The 27646-nt window shown below is 37.4% G+C and overlaps 1 protein-coding gene across 1 annotated transcript in view; it reads right to left on the reverse strand.

Annotated features, from left to right (window-relative positions):
* Chd1 (chromodomain helicase DNA binding protein 1) overlaps positions 1-27646 on the reverse strand; it is a 73088-nt gene that overhangs the window by 18882 nt on the left and 26560 nt on the right. Inside the window, exons 9-30 of the mRNA XM_057759363.1 lie at positions 27349-27449; positions 26827-27005; positions 25576-25703; positions 24112-24328; positions 22631-22720; positions 20938-21128; positions 19673-19861; positions 17487-17649; positions 16585-16737; positions 12992-13063; positions 12364-12513; positions 10772-10920; positions 10323-10419; positions 10138-10233; positions 8486-8662; positions 6016-6176; positions 4555-4596; positions 3634-3764; positions 2981-3119; positions 2663-2813; positions 1458-1580; positions 316-444 (exon numbers count right to left, since the gene is read on the reverse strand). Coding sequence (XP_057615346.1) covers positions 316-444; positions 1458-1580; positions 2663-2813; positions 2981-3119; positions 3634-3764; positions 4555-4596; positions 6016-6176; positions 8486-8662; positions 10138-10233; positions 10323-10419; positions 10772-10920; positions 12364-12513; positions 12992-13063; positions 16585-16737; positions 17487-17649; positions 19673-19861; positions 20938-21128; positions 22631-22720; positions 24112-24328; positions 25576-25703; positions 26827-27005; positions 27349-27449 — 3028 coding nt within the window. The remainder of the gene's footprint in view (positions 1-315; positions 445-1457; positions 1581-2662; positions 2814-2980; positions 3120-3633; positions 3765-4554; positions 4597-6015; positions 6177-8485; positions 8663-10137; positions 10234-10322; positions 10420-10771; positions 10921-12363; positions 12514-12991; positions 13064-16584; positions 16738-17486; positions 17650-19672; positions 19862-20937; positions 21129-22630; positions 22721-24111; positions 24329-25575; positions 25704-26826; positions 27006-27348; positions 27450-27646) is intronic.

Genomic DNA, 27646 nt, shown 5'->3' on the forward strand with positions numbered 1-27646 from the left:
ATATGCCCACATAAACTGCGGAAAAGTTATTGAAATTGGTTTGGACTTATCTTGTATATGGGTTCTGAAAATTTTAACTTAGAATCCCTTTACTAATGATATGTGTAATATTTACCTTCTTCTAAAGAAAGCCAATCTCATTCACGTTCATAATAAAATTGAAAGAGAAGGCTCATTTAATTGGCAAGAATTTGATCTGTCTCAGATATGTCTCTATCACACACTGATAATCTATAATAAACTATATTATAAACCACCACAATTCCCTCTCTAAAGCTCAACTTCCCTTCCACACTGACAGTGGCTGTCACCTACTTTATCGTCATCTTCGTCAGACTTCTCTGATGGCAGGGGAGACGAGTCACTCTTTATTTCTTCTTTGATTTTTATGGACTTCATTGCTTTATTCTTTTTAGTTCTTGTTTTTCTCCTCTTTGAACCTCCCTAAAAGTAATTATTCATATTTAATCAGGTAACTGATTTTCCATTTTAAAAATATCACATTCATCTGAAACTTAGACATATATCTTTGTTGGTGATGGGCTGCACCAAGCTTAGAGTCAATAGAGAAAACACAACTTATTACAGCAAATGTTTCAATGTCAAAGTTACTAACCACTGTAATTGTTCCTTGAAAGAGAGAAAGAGAAGTGAAGTTTTCCCTGTCAGATATCAAATACAACTAAATGTAGTAGCATTTCATTTGTATTTTAATAAATAAAGCCTGCCTGAAGATCAGAGAATAAAACAGCCACACTGGTCAGCCTCACAGACCAGACAGAAATGACACACACCTTCGATCCCAGCAGCTACACTAGTTTGCCATAATCCCAGAACTAGAGAGGATTAGAAATGGGTGGAGACAACTCTCAGGCTCAGTCTCATTTTTGAGGTTTCCTGGAGGCAGGATCACCATTTTCGGACTGAGGTCAAGGTAAGAATCAGTGGCTAGCTAGCTGCTTTGCGTTTCCGCTTTTAAGGTTGAATGAACCCCAATATCCGACAGAACCCATATGGGAGCTTCCAACCATACATTATCTCCAGTTTCAGGAATCTGATGCCCTCCTCTGTACTCCACGTGTTCCAGGCAACACACAGTACACAGACACACACAAAAAATATATTCATACACATACAATAAAAATAAATTATAAAGTCTTTTTAAAAATCTTTGTTGAAAACCCTGTCTCGAAAAACCAAAAAAAAAAAAAAAAAAAAAAAAAATCTTTGTTGAAGTGCCTCATAACACCGACAACGCTTGACACTGTCCATTAAACTTTAAATATTTTGAAATAAGATCTGAGCCTGGCCTCTCCAAGAGCATTCACTCTACTGTCATAACCAAAGAAAACTACTAAATTAAAGAACCAAGCCGTGTCTACGGGAACCATGACAACCAGCATGTTCAAATGAATGGAAGAGTGAACTGGCCTCAGACATGCACAGGTCTCACTTACTGCACCACAAAGTCTCTGTGCTTCTTTCTTTGCAAGGTCTCGGCTGAGCAACTTGATGAGGTAGTCTGCACGTGTCTGTAACTGTTTAGCTTGTGGTTTTTTATCCGGATCATCTGGAAGAATCTGAAAAAGCATTTCAGATTGTCTTTCATAAATAACATGAAAAGTTTACTGGTGAAAACCTACAATTTAGGGTGGTGGTGGCGCATGCCTTTAATCCTAGCACTTGGGAGGCAGAGGCAGGCGGATCTCTGTGAGTTCGAGGGCAACATGGTCTACAAGAGCTAGTTCCAGGACAGGCTCCAGAGCAACAGAGAGACCTTTCTCGAAAAAACAAAAACTACAATTTAATAAAAATGCATATAGCTCACACACTAAAGCTTTTAACATTCACAATATTGTTGGAATAGGTTGTATAGGAGACTACAAGAACAGCAAGTTGAGTCTTAGAAACAGCACTGTTAGCAGACGGCTACAGAACACACGTTTTACACCTGTATCATATGCAGAGATTTAATTCATTCTTCACTCCCTCTCTCCTGGTTGTTGCTTGTTTTCCAGACAGGGATTCTCTGTGTAGCCCTGGCTGTCCTGGAACTCACTCTGTAGACCAGGCTGGCCTCGAACTCAGAGATCCGCCTGCCTCTGCCTCCAAGTGCTGGGATTATAGGTGTGCACCACCAATTCCTGGCCAACTCTTCCAGCCTTACAATTTAGCCTTCACTGGCCTCAAGCTTGTAGCAATTCTCTTATCGTTAGGCACTAAGATTACCAGTGTTCACTGCCATGTCTGTCTCTTGGGAATAAATTCTATGTAAGTATACCTAAAAAGAAACCTCTCAATTTAGCCTGAAACCAGGAGAATCAGAGATCTAACATGGTGAGACCTGTACTTAAAATTATTAATTTTTAAGAAAGGTATTATTATAGGACTTTAACGTTCCTTTTTTGTTTCTTTTAATAACGGAAAGATTTTAACCACTTAATGTGAAGGAAAATATACCTGTCTTATAACAAAAACATATTTCAGAAATAAAGAAATATCTTAAGATATTAAAATTCAACTATTTTATTAGAACCAAGCTCTAATGTAGAAATCACATTAGAAACTTTATTTCCTTATTCTAAAACTTATTTTCAAAAAAATTAGAATAACACAAAGCCAATATTAATAGTCAACAGAGTAAAAAAAACTACTTAAGTACCTTGTGTGTTAAACTGAGGTCAGGATCCATTTTAATCATTTCCCAGCTCCCATAGCCATACTCATAGATACCAATTAACAAATTGGAATCATCTTCTCTGCCCCAGTCTATATCAAAGTGAGCTGCCTTTGTATGGCACGGGATTGTGTACCTAACATTAATGGAAGAAATTACTGCAAGTTAGTAACTGTAATATAAATTTTTATAATATTTAAGTAATTAAAACTTTTTATCAAAAATAGTCAATGATACAAAAATGTAGCAAATGTTCATAACAAAATTACTGGGCAACAGAATCTGATAGTGTGAGGGACTTACTGCTTCCTCTCCTCTGGGTCTGAAGGAATGGATTTATGCAAAGGTATCAGCTCGTCTTCATGAGCAATGACCAGCTTCGCATTCACTTGTACTCCTGATATTCGGAATGTTGGCCCCTTCACTTTTCCAAGTCTGCCACCTTATTTTTTTAAACAAGAGTACAGAAAAACATATCTATACATAATTATGTACTTCTACAAAACAGCTTCTGTTGTTACTTATGTTAAAATGTATTCTATTTTTTTGCTAAAAATAAAGTCTTAACATTCACTATATATACTACTAACTAGACCAGAGATAAGAATTCACAGAAAGTCCTGGTGTGACTGTGTCAGTAAGTGCAAGGGGGAAGTTACCACCAGTGAGCGGCCCCTAGACAGGAATTTCACAAGGATTTCTCCAGTACATCAGATTACTAAATCTTACGTAGATATTTTTCCTTATGTAGATGAATGAGAAAATAAGCATAATAAAGTAATTGTACATACTCCAAACTAATGCCACTGGTGGATATTTAAATTCTCTTCATCCAGTGATGTACTCAGAAGACAGCACAATAGCAATCACTACAGTCCAGACTCGGCCTCAGACTGTGGCCCTGCTCTCCGTGCTGCACTTCCCATTCAGACAGACAGGTTAACTGAAGGACTCACCTGCTCGCTCTGTCCCTGAAGAACTGTCCTTCAGAGCCTTGACACAGCCATTGTGCACCAGCTCTCCCAGTCTTCTGAGATCTGTTTCTGACTTGTCGACCAGTTCAGCATCTCGAGCAATCGCATCTAATCTGTAGTTAAGACAACACCATTTCCAGATAAATATGTTAAGTGAAATGACACAATTAAAAAAACTACACTTATTTTAATTCAAAATCCAAATATCATTCTATTGTCTACCCTTTATACTAGAACAGCTTAGAGAATCCGTTCATCACACATTCATGAGCAAAAGGTAGATTATATATAACCATAAAAAAAACTTCTTCAGATCTGACTGAAAAAGGAGTGATAAAATCTCATGAGAATTATAAATGAAAAGGTGCTGAGATTTGTATTGCCATAGAACTGATAAAGATTAGCCTGGCAAATATTGTCGCATTTTTAAGCAATCCAACTCAAAATAAAATAGAATGTATCTCTATTTTGTGAATTTTTATGAGAAAAGAATGAAAAAACTAATTTGAGTCTTTGCTGCTCTGTATTCAGTCAATTTAGTACAAAAGACAAAAGAAGTCAGGATACATTAGTAACTTAGTATATTAAATCTTAGTAACTTATTATAATAAATCTATATTCTTTCTTAGAATTAATGAAAAAGAAAATAAGATAAACACTGAAGTTGCCAAAATACAACTTAAAGATGTGTTTTGAAGACATTTATTTAAAGACAAAATTCTGGAGACTCAAAATTCATACAAACACATTCAGTAATCAATCTGCAACTTGGTCCCTACCAATTTTTAAACATGTTCATTAAAGCAGATTTAATCAGTAGCTAAACTGAATGGCAACTAAATAAATAAACATGACAATACAATACACATTTCATAAACGAATGAAAATGGTAAATGTGTTTACCTTTCCAGAGGGCCACCAAATTTCTTATAGCTCTTGATAAACCTAACAGAAAATAAATGTTTGGTTCAAATGTGTTCTATAAAACTGTGTTTATATATGTTTGTGTGTGTGTGTGTGTGCATGTACACACACATATATATAAATAATATAAAATATTTATGTGGACTGGGGATGTAGCTCAATGGTACAGAGCTTGATGAGAATGCACAAAGGCCCTGGATTTGATTCCCAGCACTGCAGAAAACAAAACAATGATCAGACACAGACATACACACCCCTCCCTCTGTATTCAAACTGCATATGGAAATAAGAATGGAGTCAGGCATGGTAGTGCACTTCTACAATACTAGCATTGGGAGGCAGAAGGAAGCCTGAGACCCTGTGTCAAAATAACAAAAACCAAATCAAACCAAAGCAAAACACTTTTTGGTGGGGGGGGAAACAAACAAACAAACTTAAAGGACCGTTCCCTAATTTAAAAAAAAAGAAAAAAAGCTATAAATTGTTAGGACATTAAGTTATAGGAAATAAAACACTTTAACACCCAAGAAGAGGCTAAGATAGCAATATAAATAAAACAATAGAAGCTAATTTGTATTTTAGAAATTATTTTATTATTTTCATAAGACAAAAAAAGTTTCAAAGCTACCACAAGTGGAGTGTCTCCAGAGTGACCATCCACAGTGCCTCATCACACTCCCAAAGCTGATCAAGGCTTACTCAAAGGGTTAATTCAGGTGAGCGTTATACCAACAGTGGAAAACAAAAATTTATGTCACAACAAAGCAACTTAAGTGGTTGATAGATGAAGGAAAATATCCAGAAAGTAGATGATATGCTTCTTCAACTAAAGACAGAAAAGTCCAGCAAATCAGATGGTCACAAAACTTCCCTTAACGAAAACTAACAATGCATTTAGTTTTGTTGTAGGGACAATGAGGAAGAACTTTGTCAGGTCTATGATTTAAAGGAAAAGAGTTAAAAATAACTGGAAAGAAACAAACTTCTAAAACAAAAGTGAACAAGCTTTTATCAACTTTACAGATGCTGCATAAGCTAAGCTGTCTTCACTCCCCTTGAAGACCTGTGCACACAAGCGTATTCTCAACAGAGGTACATCAATCCCCATGGCCAGTCTGACTTCCACCTGCCTAAATCAGACACACAGCTTTTTCCTTTTCTTTCTCTCTCTCTGTCTCTCTGTCTTTAAATGCAATTTCATTATTCAAAGGGATCACTCTGAACCACAGTAAGAGGAAACAATTTGAATATTCAAGTGGTGTAACAAAAATAACATGAAAACATTACACGTCACACCTTTTATCAAAGTTATAATCCATATCTAAAAGTAGAACTCCTCAAATATCTATTTTACCCTGTAAAACCTCTTAATCTAGTTTTTATATTCAGTTTTATGTTCTAAAACCACCAAGTTAACAAGATGGTGATATGTCCTCTTACCGCCTAATTTCCGCATCACTAAATCCTTTAATGTTCTCCCGAGGGATGGTGCGTGGCCGCCCGCGCTTCTTTGGTCGTTTCCTTTCCGAGATGGAGTCACTGTCAGAGCCAGAGTACCGCCTGCTTCTGCTCCGCCTCCCTTCACTTCCATTGAAACTTATCTGGAAACAACAAACAAAGAATATCCCCAAATACAGGGTAAGAAGCCTTTATCTTATGGGCAAAGACAAACACAGTGAACTACTATAAAAACTTTCAAAACATTAATCCACAAATGGAAACTATTCCAAAGCCAAAAGCAATTAATAATCAATAGAGAATGATATAACATGTGCTGATGAGGGTTAATGAGCTTAGTATTTGAGGCTTAAGAATAAAACAAGAAAATAACCAACTTTCTATAAAAATATAATGGCTATTAATTGGCTACCAGTTAATTGTTATAAACTGTATGAGGTCAATAATATTTAAAAGAAAAACAATGAAATACAATTTCCTTTTAAATGTATTCACTTGGTAAACAATGAGTAAGCAACAAGGACCCTTATCTGCACTGAGCTGAAACTGACAACATCGGCACAGGTCTGTGTCTGCACTCACTAGACACAGGAGAACGGCAATATTCTATCACATGCACCGGAAGTCATCCTGCCGACCCACACACGTCACTTCTAGGCATTTTTCCTCGGAAATGTGAAGGTGATTGTCCAATAAAATTCTTTATATAATGAAAAATGAAGGAAATCAGGCATTTACTAAAGAGGAAGTAGACAAGTAGCCCACAGGATGGAGTGCTGAGAAGCTACTCAAACGTGTATTGTAAAGAGATAAAACAAGTTCCAAATTAGCATGAACTCAAGCTAATTAGCCGAATGCGGGCAATTTTAAATGCTGTGTTGATACATTTTACAGCAACATCACTAGGCATATATCTGGGGAGACAGAGTCTTCAGTATTTTCCTTCTAAATATCATCCTCCATTGCTTTTTCTAAATAAGATGATCAGATATTTTAAAAAAAAAAAAGAAAAAGAAAAAGTCACACAGGGCACATGAGTACCTATTTATAACATTTTTTTTTTTTAATGAATACACCAAAATATAAACTAAGTCTATGGAGGTTCCCAAAGCTTTGTGTGCTAAAGGTTACGTAGGTGAGTACATTCTCAACTGTTTTAATTTCATCTTAACCTTTCAGAAGAACTCACACTTTGCTGTTTCCTGTGTACTACTGAAAATGTCACAATGGAGTCTGCAGAAGTAAGCACAGATATGACATACCATATACAGTAACCTTACTTCTGCCTGTTGTGTAAGTTAGTAGAATACTGCATATACCCAAACTGAAAACCTAACTTATAGCGCTGTAACTTTTAAACATACACCAAAACTAAATCACAGAGCAGCTTCAACATCTAAATCAAAGTATTTCCAAGAAGAGAAGAAATCAAGGACTATGAGCAGGTACAAGGACTAAGCCAGCTGCAGTTTACTGAAGGTGAGAATTACCAAGCACAAGAACACAGGACACCTGTGATCAAGGGCTGCAGTAAAACCCCCAAACCTGTGCTGGGTGTGTAGTAAAGCCCAGCAAGGCAAATGAATGAATAGTGGGAAAATTGACCTTCAGAGTGCAAACCTAAGAAAGGCAAAGTCAACTTCCCCAAGCTTACAGACTCTTCACTCTTACTAAGAGCATGGGAGGAGACCCCCAACGAACAGAACAAATAACAGAAGGTTTTCACTTATTCAAAATGTAGTAAGATGCCAAAACACTCAGTAATCAATACAATCTTAAAGTGCAATACACTAACAAAAGGAAAAAAGAAATCTAGTACTGGGTGTTTTTCTTTTCTTAAAGATATTAAAAGCATACTGGGGAAACCTCCCAACTAAATTATGGACCAAAGAAGTCAAAGTGAGAGATAATACAGCAGTATCAAACAAAAAAAAATATATAACAAGAGATGATAAACTTTGGAAGATTCAAAAAAGTTGTAAGAGAAAACTACAGTACTAGATGCAGTAAGTGAAGAATAATCTTAATTTAGTTTCTAAGCTCACATCTTATAAGAAAGTAAAAAGAACAAATTAAATCAAAAGAAATGGTAACAAACTAGTGAAAAAAAAAACCTAGTTCATTGAAAAACAAAGCTGTACCTAGAATAATTAAAAAAAAATGTTACCAGTATTAGGAATAAAGGGCAGGTATCCCTAAATACCCTAAAGACATAAAAATAACTGATAGTCTCCCTGACAATATCCATCATTTAATAAGAAAAATTCCCAGATCTACATAATACGCCAAGATCGGAGGAAACACTTTCCAACTCATTTTATTAGGCAAATTATCAAAGAAATTAAGAGGAAAAAATTATAAAGTTACTGTTCATAACCAAACAAAAAGAACATTTACTCTAAGCATCATGAGATACTGTTATGATAACAATATTCTAAAATCACAGAGTCACCTGCTTTGCACAGTTTCTCATTCTTGGAAGCATATAAATTTCTTCAAGTTCCTTCTGTCTTTCTTCCTCTTCTAATCGTCTTCTTTGATCTTCTGGAATGATTTCCTCCCAGTTCTTTGAATTTCTCTCAGGTTCCAATTCAATGTCATCTTCATCCATATTTGAAAAGTTGGCAACCTGACAGAATTTTAACAGAGTACAGCAGACAATATTTAACCCTATTTAATCATCTATTTAGAGTCACATTTATTCTTTTCATCAGCCGCCGCTGTAACCGGAACTGTCAACCCAGCTGGTTCCCCGATGAAGTACAACAGTCATTAACCTCAAGACCCCTCCTCACCATCTCAACAACCAAACAAAAACCTAAATATCTCAAGACAATGACTATAAATTTAGCTAGCACTGCCAATTACATAGTTGTTTCTTCATTAGAGTAAAGCAGATCAAGTCAACGGACCTCTCTGACCCCTCCTTCCTGCCATGATTCTCCGTGCTGTTACATGGCATTATCAGTAATCAATAACAGAACTCAAGGCTGACAACAAAAGAGTAACAAGAACACAGAAATGTGTTGTGGTAAGATGCCATACGACCTTCTGAAGGGTTCCTAGACTAGTCTATCGACTACTAAGTGCCAAAGAACGTTCCTCCTCTTTCATAAAAACAGAACGTGAAGAGTAGCTGACAGATCCCTCCGTAAATAACTAGGTTTCTAGACCTTGGCTTCCTTCCCATCTCTAAAGGAATGGATAGAAACTAACCTGTAAAGATAATACATTTAAAGTTTTAAGAAGATATTCAGCCAATACTCAAGGCTAATTATATAAAAACTCAAACATAACTGAATGAAAAAAAGAACTTATGCCCACTGTTCATCAAGTTCTAGGCAAACATGTACTCTATAAGTACTTATAAATAAAAATAAATTTAAAAAATAGGCAGCCTTAATAGGCAGCTAGTCATATAAGAATACCAATTCACTGGCATATAAATAATCCACATTTACTCTAAGTCGTGGGTTTTTCCCTTTACTGCCTCTCCCCGACAAGCAGTCAATCAAGGCCAATGGTGCAGTGCACTGCAGGAAAGACGATCTACTGGATCATGACCCGAGGACAGCTTTTCAGATCTTTATTTCATTTTGTTTTCTGTTTTATTTCCCCACCCCCAGTCCATCCTCTATCCTCAGAGTACTGAGTGAGTGATTTTAAGTCCCTGGTATTCACCATTACAATGAGTATAGAGTGAACGAGCAACTGCTACTAACTGATCCCTAAGAACTACACACACGGCTAAGGTACAGAGGAACCTGTTTGTCTTTTTTGGTTTTGAGCTTGAGCCAAGAAACCTGCTTTTAAAAATACTAATAATAAAATTTAAAAAAACCTGAACCCTGCTCAACTTCCCCCTGAAGTCAGGTGACTTATGTTGTGTCAGCCCTCAGCAAGCCAGGGACATTTACAAGTGGTGTAACAGTTACTTACGCTGACTGACTTTCTGGAGTGTTCTTATTTTTGATAATTTTTAAATTAATTTTTGTTGAAACCTAGCCAAAAAAAATTGAAGTTATGAAGGAGGCAGAGTGAAGGGCACTGGGGGAACTGACCTGCAGTAATAGACAGATATGATCATGGAGGAGGAAGGCCTACCTTGAACTGGGAAAGGAGCTCATCCCCTACAGTCAGGGGACCTGGCTCGTTTTCATGCGTTTCAGCTCTCTTCAAGATTTCATCTATATCCATTTCCTGTATTAAAAGGAAATTTTTATCATTAATGTACTTGAGCCTTTCCCGTATCTAACAGACAACATGTATCCGGTGTAACTGTTACTAACCTGGGGCTCTTGCTCTTCTCCTTCAGGCTCCTTAAAAAGCTCCTCAGCACCAAACTTTAAAATTGCAGATAACTCCTCTTTATTAAAGGGGGTAGAACTGAAAACAGGAAAAAAACAAAAACTCAATCTTAACAGAAACATTTCAAAGCATATTTAGGAAGCTGTGTGGTCAAAGTTTTAATTTCTTTATTTTAAACTAAGAAACTTGAGACATAGAAATCAAGAGACTCCTCTAGGTGATCAGTGTCTAATAGTAAAGCCAGGTATTTGTATGTATGCTTCTAACACAAATCAGTCTAATGTGTTAAAAGCATAAAAATTAACCACACTAAATACAGGACACTGTGATCTACTCGCAGTGATCAGCCAGAAGACATGAACTCAGGGTGCCCGAGAGGGCATGAACTCAGGGTGCCCTGAGAGGGCATTCTCTGTGGTGAAGTACCGACCTTGACGGGGCAGAACCTGTGTGCAGCACCGTCTTCCCGGTCGTGTCCATTCTTTGAATCACAAGATGATCTAAAACCATTTTCTTTTTGGCCCTTTCAAGAATATCTTCTTCAACTGATCCCTTTGTTACTAAACGATATATATTCACCTACAAAGACAAGCATGAGAAGCAAGCTGCATGAAAGAGGACCTCTGCTGACCCGAGAGCCCAAATGGCAGGACAGACAGAGTTCATCCTCTACTAACTTGCAAATTCTCATATGTAAAACTAAATTTTTTAATTTTGTAACAATGTGCCACATCTAAAGAGAAAGTTCTGCCATTTATAAAACTATTTGAGGGGCGAGAAATGGCTCAACAGTTAAGAGCACTGGCTGCTGGCTGCTTTTCCAGAGGATCTGAGTTCAATTCCCAACAACCACATGGCAGCTCACAACTGCCTCTAACTCCAGTTTCAAGGGATCCAACACTTTCACACAGACATATATGCAGGCAAAATGACTGCTCATTCAATAAAAATAATTTAAAAACACAACTACTTGAATGTACCCTTCTTTCCTACATTTTTTTTTCCTTAGCTCTGCTTTATTGCCCTAAGAGCACTTTAGAAACAGTTTTAAAAACAAACCATGTACACAATGGGAACTGGATCCAGGCTGGTGCCACTTGACTCATAATAATCCCAAACAATGTGCTTTTACATAAAATATTAGAGGGAAAAATGAGGCCATGTGGTACTGATGAGTGGTCTGGTTAGCAGAGGAGCAGTTCATTCAGCGATGGCCAGGTCACACCTCCTTCCAGCCACACTGCCATAGATAAGTCAGGGTGCTTGACATCACTTAACTCACACACAAGCATTGTTCCGTGACATCCTGGTCTGCTGTTGTCTCATCAAACTCCACCCCCAGCTATAAACTGATCGCTGTGTTCTTGAAGGTGCTATGTATCTTTTGTGCTAGAATTCTGCTTTCGAGGGTTCTTTGGAAGAGCAGCCAGTATCCTTACCCATGGAGCCATTGCTCTACCCCCATCACTCTACATTGGAGGGATTTATTTTTAAATTATGATTTACCTAGTGAAAAAAAAAACTGCAAAACTCTGTCTTTATACAGTTTCTTTAATTATGTTTTATTAGATATTTGAGTGCACAGACGACATAGTTCTCCCTAAAAGAAACTCCACTATAAACAAACTAACCAGAACGACAAGGGCTGATGCTTGGAGAGACTGTTCCTGGCCAAAGACTCAGGACAACAAAGTAGAGGCTGCACAGCAGTGGACGGATCCTCAGCTGGGGCCGGTGATCATATGTAGCGAGCCTTGTACCCACTACCTGAACCATCAAAGGTTAATAAGCAAGCCAACAAATGGTGTTTTTATATTGAATAGGTAACATTCATTCTAGCTACAATCTAAACAGAGCCTGACACAAAGTTCCCTCAGTTCTGCCAGACTCTGGGTTCCCTGCTGTTCATCAAATCTGCATGACTGGGTCTCAATAATCTTCTCATTGTCTTAGTTAATTCAATACAGTAGCTTTTAAAAAGAAGAAAAATACTCAAAACAGTCAAATAACAAATTAAAATACCTGCTTCTTCTGCCCAATTCGATGAGCTCTTGCTTGAGCCTGAAGATCATTTTGCGGATTCCAATCAGAATCAAATATAACAACAGTGTCAGCAGAGGCTAGGTTAATACCTAACCCCCCAGCTCTTGTAGAAAGCAAAAAGCAGAAATCCTACAAGAAATTTTAAATATACAAAATTTTAGATCTAAGCTGTTGCCAATATCAGTATATCACTGAAAGTAATTTTACAACTGATTTCTGAACTGAAAGTGTTTTACATTGATGACACTATTAAATTGAAAGTCAACATTAAAAATTAACTAACACTGGTTTGTAGCTCAAGTGACAGAGCTTTGTTCCTAGCAGCATTAGACCCTGGGTTTGCTCTCCAACAATGTAAAAAACAGTAACAATAATAGTAACTAATGTGTAAATCTTTAGAGGACCAACTAAGAAGATGCCATCATGAACCCATGCCAATGATAGGAGGCTAATTTATACTGAAGTAAATGAACTAAAATACCAGTGACAGATCAGATTTCACATAGAATACAAACTTAAAAGTTAGTTAAGGCAGACCAGCATCAACTCTTTTAAAAACAAGACACACAATGACTAAAACAACACATAATTTAAAGAGCTCTCACACCTCTGACCCGTCGGCGTTGAAATGGTCTAGAGCTTGTCTCCTCAGCTCCCCTTTTATTGATCCATCTAATCTCTAGGATAAAACAAATTAAAATAGTTCACAAACCACAGTCACATGTTAAACAACTAAAATCAGTAAGACCAGTGTGGTTACTGGGTAGCAACATTAGAACCACCTGAGAACAGAAATCCTTGGTTACAGAGCCCAACCCGGATCTTCTGAACCAGAAACCCCATAACGAGAGAGCTCAACAAACACCAGCTGGCTAATTCCAATGAAGGCACGGTGGAATCCATCCGGTCAGGCAGCCTCCAATAGTGGTTTCTTCAACTCAGGCAAGTGATTCTGTTTCCCCCTTTACCTGTTTCTTTGGTAGTAAAGTAGAGCCAATGAGAAAACAGCACAGCAGCTAATGAAATGTGTACTAAACATTAGCTACTATTGAGCGTGGGGTGTGACATCATAGCAGAGAGCATTTGCTTAATTGCATGTGAGGCTTCTGGTTCAATCGCTGGCATGGGGAAGGGGGCTGTTACATATGTACTCATCGGCTGTATGTACACTGTAGTAAACTTGTTACTCCAATCCATCCATTTTCTTTTCTGTTTCTGCAACACTGAAGATTAAACCCAGAGCCTCACATTTGAGGCAAGCACTGTATCATCTGAGCTACATGCTATCTGATGCCCATGTATATGCCAACATATACATTTTTACCAGCTGATAACATTTAATAATTATTTTTAGTACTAATTCTCCATTGATAAGTTATAAAAAGGAAGTTTTTTAATAAGAAAAATTAACATGCAAAAATTTATTCATAATCAATGTTACATTGTTTGACTATTATAATTTCAATACTGTCAGAAAAAATTGCTCTAAGGACTGGCACAAGTGTAAATTATTACTCAGAGATAATGACTACTTAAGAAATGGAAAGTTGGGGGTGGAGAATTAGCTCAGTGGCAGAGCAAGTCCTGGGTTCAGTCCTCAGCTGGGTGAGGAGGGAGGGTGGAAACTCTAAAGCAATTCTGCTTAAAAGCAAGATGAAGAACCAAGTATCTGACATTTCTGCAAACCAGCAATAAAACCAAAAATAAAAACTTAGGACACTATCTATAACAGTAAAGACAAAATGTGGGAAAATATAAAATATATACAAAAATGTGTGAGGTTTCTCAGAGTGTGGTTCTGTGTGGTATGCTTTTCTAGTAGACACTGACACAAAAAGCAAACACACTTTTTGTTTTAGGATAAAGTGTATTTTTGGTTGCTTGATAAACTTTTTATTTTGGGCTAAACCTGTAAGACAAAAATCATACTGAAACCTAGGCTATGACTTAGTTGAGTTTCAAGTTTCAAATAGAGTAGAGGTTAAACAGGTTCACCTTCTTTGCTGGTTTTTGAGACAGGTCAGTGAATCCCTGGCTGGCCTTAAACTCAGACATCCGACTGCCTCTGCCTCGCCAGTGTTGGAATTAAAGGCGTGCAATAACATCCCCAGCAAAACAGGTTCTTCCAAAACAGATTTTCAACTCTATCTTAGTTTAGATTTATTAAAGCCCTACCTCCTTCCATTCCTGGACTCTTACAGTCTCTGTAATAAAGACAGTGAGTGTCTCACATCTCACACTGACAGCTTACCATCTACTTTCTTAAACCTGCTACATACATCTTTTACCACAGGCTGCTGATCACTCGGATTCTACTTTCCCACCTCTCGGCCGTGAACCCTGCACAGCCCTCTTCCTGATCCCAGACCAATACTTTCTTGCTTGCTAGACTAACTTTCTTGAAAAGAAACAGATAGTGTATGTTAAAGTTATAATTTTTCAAAAATTATTTTTATTTTTTGTTATGTGTTGTTCTATGTGTCCCTGAAGGCCAGAAGATGTTAAAAGAGTGGGGGGCTACAAGTGTCAAGAATCCCCTGGCATGTGTGCTAGCGACCAACTCTGGTCCTTCAAGAGCAGCAAATGCTCTCAACTGCTGAGCACTCTCTAGGTCCCAGCACTGATTTTTAAAGAAACCTGGGACTGCTTGAGCCTCTTAGGAGGCTGAAGTGGAAGGATCTTGTTCAAGGCCAGCATAAGCAAGGCCCTGTTATCTAAACGGTAGAAAGAGTGGAGATGTAGCTAGTCTGTAGAGTATTTAGCTGGCATACACATAAAACAAGCATGGCTGCACATGCCCAATACTTGAGGGAGACACCAGCCACGTAACCCATGACTACACGGGGAGTTATACAAGGATTATGAGAATTTCACTGTTTTATATTGTAAATATAGCTTGTGTATATGCACACATGCATACAAATTCCCTCCGAGGACAGAAAAGAATGTGGGATCCCACAAAGCTGGAGACACAGCCTGCTGTGAACCACTCAAAAGGAGCACTAAGAACCGAACTCAGGTCCTCTGAAATAGCAGGAGACGCTCTCACTTGCTTCTCTTTTCTATCTCTCCAGCCCCAAGAGAGAGGTGGTCCAAAACTCCCAAATGAAGAGGTCTAAGCCTGAAAAAAGAATCATGTTTCTTTTCCATTAAAATAAAAATTAGTAAAACCTAGACTGATCATGAATCACTTATTTTGGCATGGTTTAAGTAAACAGATATTTAACTGAGGGGAGCAATCTAAGAATGAGAGGCAGTCTGGGCAGAGGACTGGAGCTTTCAGATGAATCTGTACCTTTCCCACTTAATACAAAACTGCTGTTTGATTACAAATGGCGGTACCGCTGTTTGCCCTTAAATTACTATGGGCTTTTATGTACCGATATCACTGTCTTTCATAACACATAGCAGGTGCAGCATTTCTACTTGTAAACTACATGTGTAACATACCACAATGTAATAGGCTTCAACAGCGCAGAGACTCTGCATACTAGTCTCATTATAATTCTGCCCACATTAAATACACACCACCCACTAGCTGTGTATACTGAAGGTCGCCTATGTGCCTGGTACTACTCAATGGAGGACAATAATCTGACTTAGGTACAGATGTTTGCAAAGCAAGCCTGGGAACCTGAGTCCAACCCTGGAGCCCTCTGACCTCCATGGGAGCACCCATGAGCAAACACACAATGGATGAAAAAGAAATGAACCCCTAGGTGTAAAGTACTGAAAATATGACCTGATTCTAATAGGAAAACACTCCTCAGTGTAGGCTTTAATCCCTCCGAATGAATGCCAGTATGCATCTTAAGTAGACAGACAGGAGGCCCACCTACTTTGATATGATCCTTTCTATCAGCAAACCATGGATCAGGCTAATCACAAATACACAGGTCATGGGAACCTGCTCTCCTTCCTCTGACATCATCTTAATTCACAAAGCTTCCCCTTCAGACCTCTCTTAGCCTAGAAACACTGTCTTAGTCCAGCTTTTTAACAATATATAACATAGAAGACAGAATTAAAATTAAAATTAGTGAAAAAATTGAAACTCTTAGAGAGAAAACAATGACAAATATAATTCTCTAAGTAGATATGCTTAAGAAAAATATAATTTATATGCAAAATAATCTCAAAAGTAACTCTACAAAATAAGCTGAAGAACATGGTGAAACTTAAAGACAATGAAATGCTTACTTGAAAGGGGAATTGACGATACTTCAAATATTCTGCAAGTATATCTAACATCCGCACCATCTGAGAAAAAATGAGCACTCGGTTGCCTCTTTCTCTTAGGCGAATTAACAGCTTGTCTAGAAGAATTAATTTTCCGCTACTACGGATTAAGTGCTAAAGAAACAATAAATTAAAACTATTACAACATGTGATAAAAAATAAATAGCACAATGTTCCACTTAATATTGCAGTTGCTCCAATTATTTCCAACTGAGATTTTAAGTTTTTCACACTGCTGCAGAGAAACTTTAGCTTTCAAACTTCCTAGGACTTCCTGGCTTTCCTCCACTATGCAATCCAGGCCGCCCCGCCATGCGGCACTCACTCCGCTCTGTCCTCAGCAGGAAAAGGTGCTGCATCGTTCTATTTGCTGCCACTTACACTATTTCTCCAAGTCTTAGCCAAAACAAACATACATTTAAAAACAGCAATTAAATAATACTTTAAAGATCAAACAAACATGTTCTTTTTAAGTATAAGCTCCTCACCCTTCAATGCACTAGTGTGAATTACAAATGTCTTCTCGGTTCCGAGCTGCCTTCCAACAGTAACGGGTGGGGAGGAGTTACGGAGGCCAAGCCCTCTTTAGATCAGCTCCACCACAACCAAGGACCCACTAATGGATTTGTGTCTGATAAATCACTACAACCCACTGGCTTGGAACACTATGCTTACAAATTACAATCTTAAAAGCTTTCATAAATATAAAAATAACCAAGATAATTATTTAAATGAAACATTAGCAAAAGAGAGCTTCTAATACATTAAATCACTGTGCCATTTTAAACAAAAATATATATTTAAACTGAAATATATATTCTTAGAATTATGCTTTACCAAAAGTAATAATTAAAAGTTCTTACTTGTAAGGCCTCCTGTTTATTATAGAATTCATTATTATCTGGCGGTTTAATGAGGTAGCAATGGTTACAACATTTCTTTAGCTCCATCATAATGTTCAAAAAGCCTGAGGTACTGCCCTTGGAACCTTTGCTGAGGGCTTTGTAATTCCTAGTTAAAATCCATCTTCAAAAACAAAAGTCACACAAACAATGATCAGCAGATTACCAAGACAAATTCTGAAAGCTTAAAAAACAACACTAGTACCAAATCAAAATTTCGTCATTCTGAAGCTCACGATTAGATACAGATGGACTGAACTTTAAAATACAAAAACAAAAACATAAAAGCTTTACAAAGCATAATAAACACATTAACGCTTTTCTTGAGTTTTGTGGAGCAGTGGCCCACTTATCAGTCTTCTCAGAATTTCATTCCAGCTGACAAGGTTCTAGAGCCACACCTTTCCACAGATTACCTGGCTTTAGTCATACTGCCCTCTCTAAACAGTAGTATGTAGAGAAAAAACCACTCCACAAACTGCATACGATGCTCTCCAAAGCCTACTCTAGCTACCTATTATTAATAACTTCCTTTCTTGCAAAGGAAAGGAAGTTTCTTAGCTTATAGAGACTTAAAGCGCCCCCAATATTCTTTATTTATTACCTTTCTTTTCTATCGGTTACTCAGCATTTGCCTGTCCACATGCAGTGCCTGATTCTGTAAGAGGCCTTAAAGACTCAACACTTATTTTACCGTATTTACAATTTCTCCAGTGTTTTTGGAGAAGATACTATAAAACTTTTTACAGAAATTGGTGGCAATCTTTCAGGTAGGGTCAAGGCTAATTTGGCCATCAGTTAGTACTAACTGCACCACCACACCAACACCCCAGCAGGAAGTGCATACACAATTTACAACTATATTTTATTACCATAGTAACAAGAAAAGTACCCAGAAGATGCATAAGTTTATAATAAACAATCAGTAGTGAGAGAATTATAGGGGTTATATCTTTTTCCTTTTAACTTTTTCAAATTCTTTTTATTTTTAAATTTTCCAAACACAACCACAAATAATAAGAATATTACCCTTTTCCACCATAAAATATTCCCTCCATAAGTAAAACCCCAAATCTAAACAAGCACCCGATCTACAGGAAATAAAGGGAATATTTGTAAACTGTTCTCCTTATCAAAGTAATCTTAAGGGTGCAGGGAGACCTACAAACGGAGCACTGACTGCCACAGAAAGTTTGAGGTGACACATACTGACATCAAAAACTTATAAAATTTTAAAGTGGGCTATTAATAGTATTTTAAAAAAATCATTAGGTACATGAAAATATTAAAAACTACCTCTAGCATGTGTGAAAAAAACAAGGAACTAGAGATATAGAAAAACCCAAGTGCAAGTAAACTCAAACTAAGTCACAGGCACTGGAGCACTTCTCGATGAAGGCCACGCCCAACAGAAAGCCCGGGCTCGCCTGGGACTAAGGACCAGGATGAACCTTCCACGTCTGCTAACTATGCGCCACAACACCTTCAATTTAACTGTTTAAGATTCCAAATAGTTGTAAATATTTCAATAGATGTTAGGACATATTTTTGTTTTTATTCTTTGAAAAGTCACTAAATTTAACAAAAAATTTACACAAAATAAGACTTGTTCGTGTTTTTTTAAAAAAAAAATGGTTTAAAATTTTGTCTCATTTCTTTAACTCTGTCAATTACCACAATTACTAGAACACATTGGGCTATTGAAAGCTAAAAGTATGAAAGTAGGAGAGCACACAATGATGTGTTAAGAATGTGGCCCAGAGGCTAGAGAGATGGTTCAGTGGTTAAGAGCACTTACTACCCTTGCAGCGGACCTGAGTTCAGTTCTCAGTACCCACACAGAAGTTCACATATATCTGTAACTCAAGTTCCAACAGATTCTATGCAGGGTTCTGGCCTCTAGGCACCAGGCATGTACACGACACACATACATACATACATACATACACGCAAAGCTCATACACAAACCTTTTAAGACAATGATTTAATCTTGGACCCATCATTAAAGCTGCCTGCTACGTAGCCTCAGAATACACTTATTCTAAAGCTGAAGGTGTGGTCACTTCTCTGAAACCCTGGATATGAGGAAGCGGGCGCCACAGGCCCACAACAGTTGGTTCTGAATGGAGGGTCTGGACTCAGCTTACTTGTAATATTGTTTCTGTAAAGCACTCATTTCCATCCTTAAGATTTGCTCAACCTTGGCAGGAAGAGATTTTTCCACATCTTTCTTAACTCGGCGTAACAGAAATGGCTCAAGCTCCTTGTGGAGGCTTGCATAACCATATTCTCTGCCTTTACCATGTTCTTCTTCAAAATCTTCCCATGAAGAAAACCTAAAAAATTTAAAGTTATTGAAATTAGCAAATGTTAGAGCAAAAATTAATCACCTCTGAAAGTCTCCCACCCAAAAAGTCCCTCCTATACATACACTGACATATAAAAATATTTATGTGAGTGTACATGTATATATGTATCTATATGCATATATGAGTATGTATGATCCAACCAAAGATACAGAATGCATACAAGGCTAACCTGAGCAACCTAGGGAGTCCCTACCTCTAAACAAGGGCTGGAAGATATAGTAGCTCATGAAACTGCTTCCCTAGCCTGTGTGATCTATGAGGCTCATCTTGCAGAACTGTACCAAAAAGATGAAATAAATATTTTTGTAAGTTGTAAATCACACACACACACATATATATATATATATATACACGAATAAAGTTGTAGTGACTATTCTTGAATTATATTCAAGAACACAAATAGTTGTCACTAAAATATTTCTCAAAAATATCATGTAAAGTTCAAGGCCTACTGAGAAAAAAAAATGTGTCTGTGACAAATTATTTAGCCTTTTCTAACCTAGTTTTCACTTTTAAAGTCAGATCACTAACACACTCTATGGGTACTGAAACTGACACTATTAAATATAAAGAATAATAGTTTTCTAGTTTTCTAGTTTTCCAAGCAAGCCATATTTTGCACATGTGCCAAATCAATTAAAATGTTTTGGGCTAAAGAGAGGACACAACCGTTCAGAGAACTTGGTGGCTCTGAAGGAGAACTGGGGTCCATTCCCAGACTCCACATGGCAGCTCATTCAAGTTCTATAACTGTACTTGCCAAGAAATCAACACCCTCTTCTGGCCTCCTCAGGCACTGTATGTACATGTTGCACATACATACAGCAAAACTCATGCACATAAAATTTTAATGTATATACAGCAGTTTATGTCTAACAAGAATTTAAAAATTCAAATTACAAATTCAAAAATTATTCCACCCCATTTTTTTTCAGCTTTAATGATGTGGACCCAATGTCATTTAAATCACTAACTTGATTCCCTAAATTATTTCCCAACTGAATCTAATTATATAAAACTATGTTTATCCCAGGTTGTCTTACTTTTCTGGCATAATGAAATGTAGCAATGACCAGAGCTCTTTCAGGGAGTTTTGTAGAGGAGTTCCAGTGATAAGAAGACGATGATTAGATTTAAAATCAATTAAAGTTTTATACAGCAGGGAATCATCGTTTTTTAATCGATGTGCTTCATCAACACCTATAAATGCCCAATTTAGACCACCAAGGAATGCCTTAAAATGAACAAAAGAATAGTTAATAAATTAGAGAAATAAGAATGCAAATTTAACGTTTTCATTTGATTTGAATTCAACATGCTAAACAAGGCAAATCAAAATTAGAAACTAAACCAGGCTGTGATGCCGTACCGTACACCTTTAATCCAACAACTTGGGAGGCAGAGGCAGGAGGATCTCTGAGTTAGAGGACAGGCAGGTCTACAGAGTTCCAGGACAGACAGGGCTATTACAAAGATAAACCCTACTTCAAAAAAATCAAAAACAAGTAAATGAATAAATAAAATTAGAAACTATCACTTTTAAATAAAAAATATTTTGCTGTGTGGTAGCATACGCTTTTGATCTCAGCACTCGACAGGCAGATTTCTGAGTTCAAGGCAGCCTGATCTACAGAGTCACTTCCAAGACAGATAGGGCTAAACAGAAAATTCCTACCTTGAAGAACCCAAAAAAACAAACAAATAAAAATAAGTGGGTGTTCAAGACTTAACTGTAATCCTCAAATCAAGTATCTTACCATACAAAATTTTTTACCAGATAAGACTAATTTAACCAATAGAAAATGGAGAATATTAATCTGTATTAGCTTATACAATGAGCAAAAGGGAAGGAAGCCTATACTACCATTGCAAAAGTTTATACAAGATTTTTAGCCCAAGTTCAAAGACGGTCTCTAAGAATGTCAACTTCAAACGGTCATGTTCCAAGTGTTAATCACATGACTTCTGTAAACAGCAAGTTTTTAATACATAAACTTAGGCCTCTTGAAACTTGAAAGAGACAAGCCTGATCCTGCTATTAATAGCTGTGTGAACGAGACAAGTTCAGGGTGTTCTCTGAGAACAGACTTTTCGATCAAGTAGAAACAGCAGACATGAACATGCAAGAATTCAATGAGACAACAGCTATACAGCATCACTAACACTGTTAGGCAATGTCCTGGTTAACAGGATACAGTCTAGAACCACCTGAGAAATGAAGCCTCAGCTGAGGAACTGTTTGGATGAGATGGGATATTGGCTTATCTTGACGGCTTATTACTACAGCAGTGCTCAGGACACCAAAGGGGCCCCACCCCTAAGCGGTTGATTCTGCACTGTTTATGAATGCGAACCGAACATGGACCTGAAAGCACCATGCTTTCAACCACGAGTCTCTGCCTGAACTTGTGTGCTGACAGACAGACAGACACAGCCTCCCCTGTGCTGCTGGGGGTTAATGTTCTGTCACCATGCACAGGAACAGGAATGAACAGTAAGAACTGGTAAACTTTCTCTAAAATAAGAGATGAGACCAATGTGCTGTCCCATCAACACAACCCTTTAAGGAACGCCTTTAAAATCTTTTTAAAATGTAAAACTCATTCTCAGCTCAAGGGTCATTTAAAAAATAAAAGCCCCAAGGTTACAGTTTCCAGACCTGCTCCATGACTTAAATAACCTTTCATTCCGACCACAAAACATGACACAGGAAATACTAACACAAGTGATACATACCTTATCCTTCAATAAAATTTCATAGGTTGTTAAAAGTATATTAAATTTTAATCGTTTGGTCTGGGGATGCATCCATTCATGAGTTCTTATCTATTATGAAATTTTAAGGACAAATATAAGAGAATCACCAAGTGAATTGTATTCCTACTTAATATCTAAAATGAATTAAGTCATTTAAAATACAAACAAAAATATACGTAATAAAAGTAACTATTTATAAAAGCCAACATTGGGTATGCTGAACTAAAATCTTTTATTAAATGGAGCAAATCTAATTTTATTACATTCCTTTTACTAAAGTAAAGTTATCACATTTGGTGAAACAACTCACTTAGTACATACTACAGAATATTATTTTAATATGTGTTACATTTGTCTGTGCTGTGGAACATTTAATGATGCAAAGATGTGCTGCAATCTTTCCTGTTGCATCTGTTTAACTCTGTGAAGCTCTGTTATTCTGCCTGTCTAAAACACCTGGTGGTCCAAAAAAGAACGGAACAGCCAATAGTGAAACAGGAGAAAGGAAGACAGGGCTGGCAGGCAGAGAGAAATCTGGGAAGAAAAATATAAAAGAGCAGGATGAAGAGGAGGTTTGGCCACCCAGCTATACAGCAAGCCACAGAGTAAGAAGTATAGAAAGGGATGCAGAAAAAGAGAAAGATAAAAGTCCAGAGGCAAAACATAGACAGGATAAGTTAAGAAAAGTTGGCTAGTTAACAAGCCAAGCTAAAATGGGCATTTGTGAGAAAGAGAAAGTCTACGTGTGATTTATCTGGGAGCAAAAATAACCAACGACAAGAAACATTTTGGATGAAGTACGACGTAACTGCCAGGAGGAGACAAGACCAGCACCAGCTAACACGGCAAACCTTGAGATGTGCATACGGGGTGTTCAATGCAGCCTGCAATCTATTCATGAATATTTGAAATTTTTCACAAGAAAAAAATGTAATTTGTATATATTCATAAATGTCCATGTGTGCATGTGGCACATGCCTATAATTCTAGAACACAAGAAGCTACGACAAAACGATTGTGAATTCAAAGACAGCTTGGACCTCAAAAAAACATAAGTTTTGTGTGTGTTTGAGTATATATGTTCATATATAGAGTACATATCAACTATATATATATGTACATATATATATATATAAAACTATACCTGAACCAGGAATGATTTTTAAATTCATTGTATTTATTTATTATGCTTGTACAGCTGGAGGCCAGAGGACAATTTAAGGGAGTCGCCCTCTAACCCTGTGGGTGCTGTCAGGCTGGGTGGCAATCACCTTTACCCCCTGTCATCTCACAGCCCCACAACTTCATTTTTATTATAACCAATTAGCCATGTGATAGGCACTTGTTTGTAGCAAATTACATGTTAGAATTAAAACTATGGAGACTAAACATAAAAAGATAAAACACTTATACTCAAAGATAAATGTCTATCCTTCTAAGCTTATGGGAAAACAACTTACCATATTTCTGCTGTTAATGTCACCTAAATAAACCACCGCATTCATCTGAGATGCCCATGTCTGAATCTCTCTTTGCCAGGAAGTGAGAGTGGAGAGCGGTACAACTAATAGAAAAGGTCCGTACAATTGGTGTTCATGAAACAAATAGTTCAAGAATGAGATCGTCTGTATTGTCTTTCCAAGGCCCATTTCATCAGCAAGTATGCAACTATTTCCTCTACAAAGTTAAAAACAAAAATCCATGTATGCACAAAGGTCTAAATTAATAAAGAACTGTTATACCATATGCTCCCATTTATATGACGTGTATACACTGAAACTCTAGTATTTTATGCAACATTTCTATAAGCAACATACAATAATAAATATAAGTATCACTAACATTATAGGAAATATAAAATGAATAACTAACAATATAAAAAGACAATATTACAATTCTTTTACCAGTACTAGACCACAGATATGTTAGAAGTAAAAAGACTGAGGAAGAACAAAAGTGAAAAGCACAGCTAAAGTGAACCTAAAAAGGTGTGGACTCAAGACAGGAGCAACAGGAGACGGGAGAGTCAGTAACTGAGTGGTTCTTAGAAAAACGAGGGTATGAAGAAATACTCCAGGAAGAGCGTAGGTGAAAACATAAACAAATTTTCCAGTTGAATAAAAACATTTCAAATAAGTTAAACTCAGACTTTATTAGCAGAAATCATCCCTAAATTATGTACTTATAAAAACATGTAATTCTTACTCCTCCTGTTTCTCTGGTGCACCAATAAACCTCCCATGACCTTCCTCATTACCAACTCTGTGCAATGCGACATCAGTAAGGGAACTGGCTCCCTGTGCCTTTACCAACTGCAGCTCTCTGTGCCTTGTGAAGGACGCATAGGATACTAAGCAGAAACAATCTATATGTACATCCAGGTGATGAACTCCTATAGTCCAGGCCTAGCACCTGAGATGAAACAGGAGAATCATCCTTGGCTAGGACCATGAGACCCTGCCTCAAAACCAACGGGGGAAAAACAACTGAAGGACACCCTTAAACAGATGGAGAAATTAAAGGAAGAAAGTAATTTATCAACAGTCGGGACAACGTATTCATTGACCTGCTTTGCTACTGTGTTTCAGGCTGTGGAAATCTCTGATGCCTCTAGGTGGTTATTGGAGAACACTGACAAGTGAGTTAACCTTTAAAGGAAGAACCTGGTAACCTGTAAAGAAATGGAAGGGGAGCCGGGCGGTGGTGGCCCACGCCTTTAATCCCAGCACTCGGGAGGCAGAGGCAGGCGGATCTCTGGGAGTTCGAGGCCAGCCTGGTCTACAAGAGCTAGTTCCGGGACAGGCACCAAAGCTACAGAGAAACCCTGTCTCGAAAAACCAAAAAAAAAAAAAAAAAAAAAGAAAGAAATGGAAGGGGAAAGTCTGACTCTCTCATTGTAAATACATAACTCAGAATATACTTACTTGCACCAAGAGTGAGCAAGCCAATTTAAACCATTCAGCTGATAGTCTCTCAATTCTAAACCCTCATGTCCTCCAATATAGGATGGTTGCTTCTTCAGAGCTACAAATCTTGGTCTTTGTTTCAATACCTTTAATCAGAATAAACATCATTAATACGTAGAATTACTTAATATAAGAAATCATGCAAAAAGAGATAAATACCCATTAGCCTATCTTTCACCATAAGCATTAACATTTATTTCAAATCATTCATTTCAGAGGTTCCATGATTCAAAATGCCTGGGAAGCCAAGCACAATGGTATACACCATAACCCTCCTACTCAACAGATGAGACAAAACGTGAGGCATGAGAATCCTGAGCTCAAGTGAACATGGGTAAGGTAACAGAATTCCAGCTCAAAAATCACAGAACAGTTTCATCAAATCTACTACTATCCAATTATACATTCCACTATCTGATAGAGTCTGTGTACATCACCTCTAATTTCTTTTTTTTTTTTTCTTTTTGGTTTTTCGAGACAGGGTTTCTCTATAGCTTTGGAGCCCGTCCTGGAACTAGCTCTTGTAGACCAGGCTGGCCTCAAACTCCCAGAGATCCGCCTGCCTCTGCCTCCTGAGTGCTGGGATTAAAGGCGTGTGCTACCACTGCCCAGCTCACCTCTAAATTCTTGCTGGCAATAATATTCCACATCTCCTGAAAATGCCAGTACTCAAACAGAACAAAAATATGTATGTATCTGATGATTCATTTGTACATGGCTACTTTCTGATTCCAGCAAGAATGTAAAAATAAAATATTTCACCTTCCTTTTTTTTTTTTTTGGAACAAAAAAATTACTAAGGGAATTGAGTTCCCATATATACACAGGCCAAGGAAGGAATGTCACATCCATGCATCACCATTGCTCCAATGTAATAAAGTAGTATCTAAACGTAAAACTAACACTAATTTTCATGTAAACTATTTAAGCTTCAAAAGACCCAGGAAGGTAGTCCTAGATAGTTTCTCGTGAGCATGTTCAACTCCAGGCTCGCTTCCCAGAGCAGGATTTGCTGCTTTGCACCCAAACATACCCTTCCAACTTCAAGGGGAATGTTCTCTGCTCAGCCTCCCCACACCATCATCCTTACCACCATTTACCATATTTTAAACAAATGCCACTTGAGGAATCTCGGTTTCTCTAAAAGGAATATCTCCATATAGACTTGTAACACACACATTCGCATTCATTAAAAAGGTCAGTACTCACTTTGCAATCTTTAAAAGGAGTAGTTTTTGACTGATTCCTGCTAAAATATTCATCGATGCACGTCTGAAACTTTCTGGAGATGAGAGCTCCATCCTCCCAGCTGCACTCTGAGTATGGAAGCCCCTGCCATTTGCAATAATAATCAGGAAGACCAGCTGCTGATTTTTGATTGGAATGAGCTGTGAGATGAATCAGGTATTCATTGTATTTATATTTAATTACATGAGAGGCATACTCAGTAAAGGCTACATAAATGAAAATTAGTCATCTACATTGCAATACTTTATTTTGGTAAGACCAAGCTACTGCATTTTATGAGTAAACAGTAAACTTCTGATGTTTGCTTACATGACTTCAAGCACAGGTAAGTCTGAAGACAGGTTTGGGAGTATACACTTGCAATCCCAGCTGCTCAAGAAGCTGATGTACAAGAATTCTGAGATTGAGACCGTCATTGGTAACATAATGAGATCCCATCTCAAAAACACAGATAACATTTATCAAATTTATTTAACTACTAACCAATTATACGCTCCACTATCTGATACTGTTTGTGTAGATCATCTGTAAGTTCTTGCTGACAATTATAATATTCCACATCTTCTGGAGAAGCATTTTTCAGCCTGAAAAATTTTAAAGCAACAACAGACTTCAGATTTTCCTCTAAACAACTTCATCTTGCTGATAGTTACTCTTAGACAAGTTCCCATTGTACCCTTTAATGCTGTAAACCAAATCTGAACAATGAGGAAACAAAAACAGGGACAAAAGACTATATTAGTAGTTTCTTTCCCTTTGGCAAGGCTAGGGATGAACTCAG

This window comes from Chionomys nivalis, chromosome 2 (genome assembly GCF_950005125.1).
Source record: "Chionomys nivalis chromosome 2, mChiNiv1.1, whole genome shotgun sequence".
In the NCBI taxonomy this organism is placed as follows: domain Eukaryota; kingdom Metazoa; phylum Chordata; class Mammalia; order Rodentia; family Cricetidae; genus Chionomys; species Chionomys nivalis.